The following is an 11570-nucleotide window of genomic DNA, read 5'->3' as shown; positions in this document are numbered from 1 at the left end:
GAATGCTTCCATATCTCATATGAACTTGTTGGAAATGAGAATCTCAGGCCCCATCCCAGACATACTGAACCGGAAACTGTGGGTGGACAGCCCAACATTCGGTGTTTTAATAAGCCCCCGGGTAAATTCTTATACACGCTAAAGTTTGAGAACCACTGCTCTAGACAAATGCACAACGTTCTTTAGTGGAGATTAAACAAAAGGTGAAGGGTTGGAGGGCGCGGAACGGACCTCAAGGGCAGGGCACAGGGCGTTTGAGAGGAAACGGAGAGGTCGGAGTGCGACTTGGTAAGTCTTAGCCTCCGAGGATGGTCCCGAACCCTGCGGACGCCGGGCGCCAACAGGTGGCGCTGGACGCTCAACTGACAAGGAGGCGGGGCCTGCAGCAGGCGTGGAAGCTCCGCGCTCTGGAGGCTCAGGCGCCGCGTGGGGCCGGCACCTCCCGGCAGCAGCAGCAGCCGAGACACACGGTCAAGCTACGGCGAGGAGGGGGTGAGTCCCTTGAATCGTTCTCACTAGCCGCTTGCTCCTCGAGTCCGCCCGCGTGTCCCTGCAAGGCTGGGCGCCGGCCTCCAGTCTTGGGAGGGGTGTAGCGGGTCGCACGCCTTCTCGGGACCCGGACGGCGGCCCTCCTGGGCGAGCGTTGCTCAATTCTCCCCTTACGCGCGGCTCTGGGACGCGCTGCCTTCCAGCCCAGCTGGGTTGTGGCCGGGCCGGGGATTGGGGGGAGCCAGGGACTCACAGGAAGCCTTTTCGCTAGGGGCTTAAGGTTGTGATAGATTATTAAGTTTGTGCTCAGGTTGGATTTTGATGGCAAGTTTTTTAACGTGGCAAAGTCGCCAGAGTTTGCTGGGCATTGACGAATGATTGGTGCACAGTACTTAAAATCGTGCTACTTCTTGTCTTCAGGTTTCCTGGTAACAGAGGTTTTCATTTTTAGTCCTTAGAACACTGGCCCTACTCTTTCAGGATCTGGGTGGGGTTCCGGTTCCCTCCAAAATAGTCAGTCAAGGCTTTAAATATGTAATTCTGGTCAAATCCACTGGAAGGAGTTTGTAGACAAATTTTTGTACGCTTCCAAATTTCTTAACTTTGTTACTTTTGTAAAACACATTTCCCTCCACATCCTGACATGTAATAAAAGGTTATTTATTTAACATGAATGTTAAGCACAGAGAGAAAGCAATGCTTAAAAGAAAACAGCACAGTGGAAAAAAAAAAACTCCGCTTAGTTAAATGTAAAACAAGTGTGCGCTTGAAAGTATAAAATGTTGGAAATGCAATGCAACCCATAGTGTTTTCTAGTCGTTGGGTTTCTTCATATTCTCAACTGTGGGACATAAACATGAGTCAGTTGGTCTGTGCGAACATTTAGGAACACCAGGGCAGCCATCCTGGTACAGCAAAACAGCAGTCACATTAGAAATATGCTTCACTTTTTTAAAAGGGGGTGGAAGAGAACTTTGGGTCGAATTCTGGAGTTCCTAACATTTTAACACTAGGTTGTTTTCTGTTATTTTTCTTTTTATGAAAAGATTTTACTGTAGAACTTAAATTACATTTTGGTTAATGTCTGATGGAAACCAACAAATTTATTTGACTCATAGTTTATTTTCCTGGTTTATGGGCATAGAACTGACTGTGGGCCACCCGGTCAACAAGCTCCCTCACTGTCATGGGCTTTTCCTTGGCTTTGCTCTTGCGTGTGGTCTGCTTACCATGCAGACAAATGACTGGGTAACTCTCCAGGGCCACTCTGGTTTTCCACCCAGACTCCGTTTGTAGTGACCAGCAGTCAGCAAACACTGCCAACCTGCTAGCTACCCCAGGACTGGGTCTAGAAGACAGCCTTCAGCCTTTTCCTCTGCTTTCCTTCCCATGCCACTATCTGCCTATAAAACTTTATGCGCCTCTAGGATACATCGCTCTACCATGCAGTTACTTGTTGAAATGCCTACCTTCTCTTCTAGACCTCAAGGTTTTTCAGAGCAGAGGCTTTATCTCATTTAACTTTGTATTCCTCCTGCCTTACATTGTTGTTCACAATATAGTTAATGAATTCATATTGAATAAATGTAGATGAATTTATTACCATCCTGCAACTCTCAAAGTTAAAACATCTTCTAAACATAGTGAATTATTTCTTACATTTGATTATAGTAGGTGACACTTCCATTCCTAGCACCTCCCTCCCCGACCCCACAAACTATTATGTTGGTGACATGGTTTGGAGCTGTGTCGCCCTCTCAGATCTCATGTTGAAATGTAACCCCCAGTGCTGGAGCTGGGGTCTTGGTGGGAGGTGATTGGACCATGGGAGCAGTTTCTCATGGTTTAACACCATCCCACCCTTGGTGGTGGTGTCACGTTAGTGCAGGGGTCCCCAACCCCCTGGCCGTAGACTGGTATCAGTGGCCTGTTAGGAACTGGGCTGCACAGCAGGAGGTGAGCAGCAGGCCAGTGAGCATTACTGCCTGAGCTTCACCTCCTGTCAGATGAACGGTGGCATTAGATTCTCATAAAGTGCATGAACCCTATTGCAAACTGCACATGCAAGGGATCTAGGTTGTGTGCTCCTTACGAGAATCTGACTATTGCCTGATGATCTGAGGTAGAACAGTTTCACCTCGAAACCCTATCCCCTTCCCCACTTGGAAAATTGTCTTCCACGAAACCAGTCTCCGGTGCCAAAAAGGTTGGGGACCACTGCGATAATGTAAGACGCCTGCTCCCACTTCACCTTCCTCCATGACTATAATACCTCTGAGGCCTCCTCTGAAGCAGATGTTGCCATGCTTCCTGTATGGCCTATGGAACCATGAGCCAATTAAATCTCCTTTCTTTATAATAATTACCCAGTCTCGGGTAGTTCTTCATCGCAGTGCGAGAACAGCCTGATACACTTGGTTAGGTCACCAAATCACTTGGAATAATGCTTCATAAGGAGATAGAGTGTCATTTCCTCCAGAGCAGGCATGAGTGTCATTTCTGTTTTTCCTCTTTAATGTTGATCACAGAGTTGGGTTCATAAATACTTGATGACTGGCATATGCTTTACTCAGAATTCTTTTGCATGCCAGTGGTGAACACCCAAATCACACTAACTTAAACAAAAAGAAAAAAGGGAATGTGTTGACTGTCTAACTGAAAAATTCAGGATCTAGTCTCAGGGACTCTAAATACTGAAATACGCCAGCAGGACTCTTCTATGTCTTCCTCCACTTGTTCTGCTTCCATGTTGGCTTTCTTCTTTTCTAATGAAAACATCTTCCTTCTTAGAGCATGAAGAAAAAAGCATGGCAGGCTTATACTGTCCTATCTTAACAAAATGTTAAAAACATCTCATCTCTCTCTTCCATTTCCATATATAAATATCAGAGAATGACCATGGTTTAAGTAGGGTTCTGTGCCATCCCTAAGCCAATCAGTGGGAGAATAGGAAACTGATTGCCCAGGTCTGACTCATATACCCACTTCTGTGACCAGGGGATGGGCATTACTATTTTGCGCAGCCTCCCAAAATCATATTGGAGGGAGGGAGGGGCATTTCTCCAAATGGAGGAAATGTTTTAAATCAGAAAAGAATGTGGGCAAACTAAAACAACAAGTATCTTCATCATGAATGTTCTGTAATTTGGAAATAGATAATATCTGGAAAATATTCCACGAGTACCTCAACAAAGAAAATGCTGGCATATGTAAAAGCAACTCTTTATTCTTTGTTATGGTTAAACCTTTAAAACTTGGAGAATGTTTTAAGAACAGTCATGTCTCTTTATGACAGGATACATTCTGAGAAATTCATTGTAAAGCAGGATTTCATTGTTGAGGAAACATCATAGAGTGTACTTACATAAACTTAGATGATACTGCCTCCTGCATACTTAGGCTAGTTGGTATAGTCTATTGTTTCTAGGCTACTAATCTGTATAACGTGTTACTGTGCTGAGTACTGTGGGCAGTTGAAACACAGTGGTAAGTATTTGTGTATTTGAACATAGAAAAGATATAGTAAACATACATATATAGTATAAAAGATAAAAAATTGTTTATTTTGTACAGGACACTTACTGTTCATGGAACTTGCAGAACTGGAAGTTGCTCTGGGAGAGTCAGTGAGTTAGTGAGTGAATGTGAAGGCCTGGGACATTACTGTACACTACTATAGACTTTATAAATGCTGTACACTTAGGCTACCCTACATTTATGGAAAAATTATTTTCTTTAATAATAAATTATCTTACTGTAACCTTTTTGCTTTATTAACTTATTTTTTACTCTTTTTTAATAACACTTAGCTTAAAACAGTCACATTGTACAGCCATACAAAATATTTTCTTTGTTTATATACTTATTCTTTAAGCTTCTTTTCTATTTCTAATTTTTTTTTTCTTTTTAGACTTTTTTGTTGAAACTAAGACACAAACACACACATTAGCCTAGGCCTACCCAGGGTCAGGATCATCAGTATCACTGTCTTCCACCTCTACATCTTGTCCCACTGGAAGGTCTTCAGGGGGGAGTAACAGGCATGGAGCTGCCATCTTCTATGGTAACAGTACCTTCTTCTGGAAGACTTCCTGAAGGAACTGCCTAGGGTTGTTTCCAGTTAGCTCTTTTTTTGTAAGTAGAAGGAGTATACTTCACAATAATGATTAAAAGTATAGTATTGTAAATAGTAGGCAATAGGAAATTTTTTGCTCCATTATAATCTTATGGGACCACTGTTACATATACAGTCAGTCATTGACCAAAATGTTATGTGACATATCACTGTATTTTAAACTATTCCTGGAAACAGCTTTCCACCTAAAACAGTACTACACGTGTTCTAAAATTCGGAAACATTCGGAATGTTTTCTGTCAATCAAATTGTTGTATATCTAATCTGTTTTTCTCATTGAATTTCATAAAGTGTAAATTGAAGATGTGTTCCTCTGGAAATAAATTCAGAACTAATAAAAACAATGAATAATACTGTGACATATGTTTACTTTCCCTAAAAAATGTTACACCAATCCTGGATAAGGATCTGTGAGTTTGCTAAGGAAAAGATTCTTTTATCAAGTGAGAAATTTGAAAAGTTGTTTTCCACAGGGTTGACCAGAAGACTGGGCACATCATTAATGTGGCACAACTCACCACTTCCACTGGAAACATACTAGCAACTCACATCTTCACATCTTCACATCTTCCAAACAAAGACCAACCTCTTACTCCAAAAGAAAAGTGGTACTCTGAAAATACTGTTTCAGACTCCAGTGTCAACCCCAAAATTCTGTTAAACATAAATCTTATATCAGCTACCTCCAACCTCCATTGATGACATTATTACTCTCAATATAATGCATTCCTAATTATATTTGCCATTGAAAGCAGTGGCTTTCCTCCAGATGGAAACCTGAAGTTAAATCTTCCTAAAGTAAAAAGCAACATCTGATCCTTTGTAATCCATACAGGCACCTGGGTTATTCATGGAACAAATAAGTGAATAAAAAAGAGCAGTTACCATTGATAAGAGGGCATTGGTTTGAAACTCTTACAGATTATAATATGAAGTTAAATGTATAAATCAGTCACTATTTGAATTTTTATTGTACTTTATCTGCCACTTTAGTCTTTAAGCAAGTAAATTTTTTATGTTGTTCCATCAAACATTCACATTTTCATAAGTAGAATAGACATGAAAGTAATTATTTTTATTTTTACAGGTGACTGAAGCCATACTATTTTATAGAATTAATGGAAAGCAGAAAAGACATCATAAACGAAGAAGAACTTTGGAAAATGAAGCCTAGAAGAAATTTTGAAGAAGATGATTATTTGGTAAAATACTAATAATAACAATAATAAATAATAATTTACATCTTTAAACATAATTGAGATGCCATTCTGTATCTGCTAGTGTTATGAAAGTGATTTTTCACCCTAGTCTGCTGATATCTGGACTTGTATTATTGTCACTGATACTGTGAAGGACAGAGTAGCATGTGTGAGAGAAATAGTACCTTCACTGTTTTCAGGGACTTAGCTGAATAACCTTAAATAAGTTACTGAAAATCTGGGGTCTTGGTTTGTCTATACCATGAAAGCCTTGGACCAGATCATCCCCAAGTCCCTTGCAATTCTTTCTAACAGTCTATAGTTCTAAGTTTAAAAAAAGTCATCAATGCCCATTTAACAGTAATTTTGTAAACAAGCATTTTTGTCATAGATACAATGGCAGCTTACCAAGAGATCATCTAGTAAATTGACAAATCACTGTATAACCAAATAAATCTACTTTTGGATAAGAATTACTTTTTCCACTTTTGGTTAAACACAGGATTCAGTGTTTCTTACTACATTTTTTGACTGAAAAATTGGCAGAAAATTTTGGTTCCAAACTCTTCCAAATTATCTCAATGGAAGTTTTAGTGGAAATTATTTATTTAATCTTAGTAATTTTAATAGGGAAAAGTAATAAATTATAAGCATATACTTTATAAAAGTAACAGTGTGCATAAAATGAAATAATTTCATTTTTCAAGTTAACTGTCTTACCTGTCTGAAGCATGTATTTCTTTGGTGCAAAAGACAAAAGTCTTTCAGTGCTACATAGACTATGCTATCTTCAACTAACCAGTATTCAAAAGCAAGATTCTGAATGCCCTTATTTAATGAGAAGCACAATGATTGAGCAATAAGTAATTAGTTCAAGGGATCCCATTGTTTTGTTCAATTTTAAGATGTTTATTTTCTTTCCTTTATAGCATAAGGACACAGGAGAGACCAGCATGCTAAAAAGACCTGTGCTTTTGCATTTGCACCAAACAGCCCATGCTGATGAATTTGACTGCCCTTCAGAACTTCAGCACATGCAGGAACTCTTTCCACAATGGCACTTGCCAATTAAAATAGCTGCTATTATAGCATCTCTGACTTTTCTTTACACTCTTCTGAGGGAAGTAATTCACCCTTTAGCAACTTCCCATCAACAATATTTTTATAAAATTCCAATCCTGGTCATCAACAAAGTCTTGCCAATGGTTTCCATCACTCTCTTGGCATTGGTTTACCTGCCAGGTGTGATAGCAGCAATAGTCCAACTTCATAATGGAACCAAGTATAAGAAGTTTCCACATTGGTTGGATAAGTGGATGTTAACAAGAAAGCAGTTTGGGCTTCTCAGTTTCTTTTTTGCTGTACTGCATGCAATTTATAGTCTGTCTTACCCAATGAGGCGATCCTACAGATACAAGTTGCTAAACTGGGCATATCAACAGGTAAGATGACAATGTTGACACTGTTACTAATAAAAAGTCTAAGTCACCTAACAAATTAATCATTTCTCATTGTAATATCAATACCCCAACCCTGTTGAAACTCTGTGTTGAAAAGTCATCTATTTTAAAATTTTTATTATAATTTCACTAGGGCTTGGTTGTCAGACTGTTTTATATTGAGAAATGTTTTTTAAACTGAAAATAAGGTACAACTTTAGCAACATAAGAAACATTTTGTTCATGGACAAGGCCACATTCCAAACTTCTACCACCCTCACAAGATTACTTTTTAATACTTTTAATACTTTTAATACTTTTAATACTATTGTTCTTCTCCTTGTTTACCACATATGCATGCACATTGCAGTTCTATTCAAGTAAACCGTCAAATAATTATTAGAAAATTAATAGATTATGGAAATATTGCATTCAAGAAAAAAAATGATAGCTCCTATGTCATTTGTCTTAGAGGAGTGCAAAATAAAAGAAAGAAAAAGTCATAAATTTGTGGAGACCTGTTATCAGGGCTTCATAGTAGACACAGGGAAGAGTGTAGAAGGAGATTCACATTCAGGAAATAACTGTTGTTTGCATTTCTTTTTTCTTTATTTACCTTCTGGTAGGTCCAACAAAATAAAGAAGATGCCTGGATTGAGCATGATGTTTGGAGAATGGAGATTTATGTGTCTCTGGGAATTGTGGGACTGGCAATACTGGCTCTGTTGGCTGTGACATCAATTCCATCTGTGAGTGACTCTTTGACATGGAGAGAATTTCACTATATTCAGGTAAATAATATATAAAGTAACCCTAAGAGGTGAATCTTCTTTTTGTGCTTATAATATCGAATATGTTGACTTTATCCCATAAAAAATAACAAATGTTTTTCAATAGCAAAGATCTTGTACTTGTTCCAATTAGTAATGTGCTCTCCTGTTGTTTTCCCTATTGCTTCAATTAGGACAAATGTTTCCTAGACATAAATAAAAGGCATTAAAATATTCTTTTTTTTTTTTTTTTTTGAGATGAAGTCTTGCTCTGTTGCCCATGCTGGAATACAGTGGCACGATCTCGGCTCACTGTAACCTGCACCTCCTGGGTGCAGGCGATTCTCCTGCCTCAGCTTCCTGAGTAGCTGGGATTACAGGCAGCCATCACTATGCCCAGCTAATTTTTGTATTTTTAGTAGAGACAGGGTTTCCCCATGTTGGCCAGGCTGGTCTTGATCTCCTGACCTCAAATGATCCTCCCACCTCGGCCTCCCAAAGGGCTGGGAATGACAGTCGTGAGCCACCACGCTCAGCCTGCTCATTCTAATATTTGAAACTTGTTAGACAATTTGCTACCCATCTAATGTGACATTTTAGGAATCCAATATGCATGGTTTATTAGTTCTTTAAAACTAAAAATATTCTTTTACTTGTCACCTGAATTTAGTAATGCCTTTTATGTTACACAACTTAGCACTTTCCAGAAAAAAAAACTCTCCTTGAAATAATAGAGTTTTATCTACCAAACACATTCTAGTATCTCATTTCAGTGGCTGCTTTTTCCAGCTTACATTTTATATAGCTTACTCACTTGAAGTTTCTAAATATTCTTGGAATTTTAAAACTATCTCAGATTTACTGAAGTTTATCTTCTGGTGGTAGATTATCCATAAAAAGAGTGATGTACCAGAATTCACTCAGGGATCCTTGTGTGACAAGGTTCAAAGGACTAAATTTAATTCAGTCATAAACACTGCCAGTTACCTTTTATGGGTAGACATCTTTGGAAATTTCCACAAGGTCAGACATTCCCAACTATCCCTTCTACATGTCCACACGTATACTCCAACACAATATTTATTAGGCATCTGATTAGGCTGGAAAGTATGCCTCCATCTGAATGATTCCAGTGTGGCTTAGAGTTGGCACCACATTCTCACGGAGTTTCCTAATTTTGTAGGTTCAGCCTGATAGCCATTGGATTTCTCTGGTCCTCATTAAATAGCTTTCTTCATACATTGCTCTGCCTGTTACACATATGATGAACACTGCTTTTTAGACTTACTTAGGAATTTAAGACTGCATCTTGACAACTGAGCCTATTCTACTATATGCACAATACCTAGTCCATAATAAGTATACAATACACTTTTGGTAAAATTAATTTTCAACCAATGACATGTGTTTTTCAACTAGTTACCTAGAAACGTTTCATTTAAAATCTGAAAACTGGTTACACTACAAGTTACCTTGGAGATTCATATCTGAAAACATAAACTTAGCTATTTGATGGTATTCATTGGGACGTAAGAATGCGCCCGAATAATTGTGAGTTAGATTTGTTCTGGCAGGCTAATGACCATTTCCAGTAAAGTGAATAGAGGTCAGAAGTCATATAAAAGAGCTGTTGTCAGAACACTGTTAAAATTACATAGCTGAACAACTATTTGTAAGCAACTTTATCTCCGTAGTGACAAAGCATCCCAATGCAAGCTGAAATGTTTCATCACATCTCTGGATCTCTCTATTTTGTGCAGACATTGAAAAAATTGTTCATATATTTCCATGTTATCAGAATGTTTGATTTCTTAAAAACATAGGCCAAGTTCATTCACTTCATTATTCCTTTATCAAAATCAGAGTGAATCACATTAGTTGCCTTCACAATTGATAAAGATCACTGAAGTCAAATTGATTTTTGCTATAATCTTCAGTCAGTCTACCTATATTTAATTGAGCATCTAAAATGTGCAAATCATTGTGTTGATTCTGCAGGGATCCTGTTATAAGTAAGACTCAGTCCCTGATTTTAGGTGTTTTGTGATAGCAGAATTAAGACAAATACACAAGAGACAAAGCACAAAAAGTAAATATCATAAGGGGATGTGCAAAATGGTGGAGAAAGAGTAGACAGAGTTTTTGATCACCTTTCAAAGAAAGGCTGTGAATTTTGTTCACTTAGATAGCCTGGAGACAAGAAATTGCCCAAAAGTAAGGTGAGGAGGACAGGCAAAAAGAGTAGAAAGATGTGAATGGACATTGTTGAGAAATGTGATAGGAAAACAATCATAGATAAAGGATTTCCAAGCAACAGAGCATATCCAGATGAGGTAGGATGGGATAAACTCTTATTGAACCAATCTTCACCAATTTTGTTTTTCTTTTGCAGAGCAAGCTAGGAATTGTTTCCCTTCTACTGGGCACAATACACGCACTGATTTTTGCCTGGAATAAGTGGATAGATATAAAACAATTTGTATGGTATACACCTCCAACTTTTATGATAGCTGTTTTCCTTCCAATTGTTGTCCTGATATTTAAAAGCATACTATTCCTGCCATGCTTGAGGAAGAAGATACTGAAGATTAGACATGGTTGGGAAGACGTCACCAAAATTAACAAAATGGAGATATCTTCCCAGTTGTAGAATTACTGTTTACACACATTTTTATTCAATATTGATATATTTTATCACCAACATTTCAAGTTTGTATTTGTTAATAAAATGATTATTCAAGGATCTTGATGTTTCTCTTTTTATATGTGTGATGAGTTTGAAATATGTGTATTTCCTTGCAGATTTGATTCAAAGCAAAAACAATCTTTTAATACAAATCTCTTGCACTTTCTCTGTGATAAGAGTAAGCATGACAAAAACATCATGTCTGATTTGTCAGATTATGTAGCATTATAAATAATCAAGGGCTTTGAAATACCACTTGTTGCTACCCATTATACAGGTATCATTAGCTATGAAAAGTTTATTTTATCCGAATCTACAACAAAAGCATAATAAGCATTTATTTACTATTGTTAAAGAACTTTCCTTTCTCTGTACCCAGGTTTTACTAATGGAACACCTATCTCCAAAAACACTCAGACTATGTCTATACAAGTAAAGCAGCAGAGTAATATCAGATACACAGCCAGGCAAAATGAAACTCAGGCTATCCAGGAGAAAAAGTAAATTCAATGATTTCCACCTGAGTCATGTACAATTCAGTTTAACTTACTTTAATGCATTGGTAAAAGCATAACAGAAAACATTTCCCGAAAGAACAAACTATACATTAGCTGTCAGGACTTGCTAACGCAACTGTTAGCTTCAGAGGTTTTTCATAATTAGCAAAAGTAATCACAAGCTTTATCTTTCATAGTGGTGAGCCATTTATTAAAGACAATACAGCTAATGGTGCAAATTAGGAAAAACAGGTGATTCAGTAAGTGGAGTCCAGTGTTTCTATTTTTTTGTTCTATGCAAAGGATGATTATTCATTATTAGATGGGGGATAAGGAACCTCCTTGGGCACAAATT

General features: G+C 38.0%; 1 protein-coding gene across 1 annotated transcript; it reads left to right on the top strand.

The window, feature by feature from the left end:
• Positions 1–323: 323 nt before the first annotated feature.
• Positions 324–10775, top strand: STEAP1 (STEAP family member 1). Its single transcript, XM_017889702.1, has 5 exons — positions 324–492; positions 5712–5826; positions 6753–7265; positions 7889–8053; positions 10425–10775. The coding sequence occupies exons 2-5, from the start codon at positions 5743–5745 to the stop codon at positions 10680–10682; spliced, it is 1020 nt and encodes a 339-aa protein (XP_017745191.1). The 5' UTR covers positions 324–492; positions 5712–5742; the 3' UTR covers positions 10683–10775.
• The last annotated feature ends 795 nt before the right edge of the window (positions 10776–11570 follow it).

Source organism: Rhinopithecus bieti, unplaced genomic scaffold (genome assembly GCF_001698545.2).
Source record: "Rhinopithecus bieti isolate Rb0 unplaced genomic scaffold, ASM169854v2 scaffold_19669, whole genome shotgun sequence".
In the NCBI taxonomy this organism is placed as follows: domain Eukaryota; kingdom Metazoa; phylum Chordata; class Mammalia; order Primates; family Cercopithecidae; genus Rhinopithecus; species Rhinopithecus bieti.
Note: the sequence above shows the minus strand (reverse complement) of the source record. Positions and strands in the feature narration are given on the sequence as shown.

Excerpts from the sequence above, each read along its gene's own strand:
- STEAP1 (XM_017889702.1), top strand. The coding sequence starts at position 5,743 with ATGGAAAGCAGAAAAGACATCATAAACGAAGAAGAACTTTGGAAAATG. Across the intron at positions 5,827-6,752 it reads TTGAAGAAGATGATTATTTG|CATAAGGACACAGGAGAGAC; the intron begins GTAAAATACTAA and ends TTTCCTTTATAG. Across the intron at positions 8,054-10,424 it reads GAGAATTTCACTATATTCAG|AGCAAGCTAGGAATTGTTTC; the intron begins GTAAATAATATA and ends TTTCTTTTGCAG.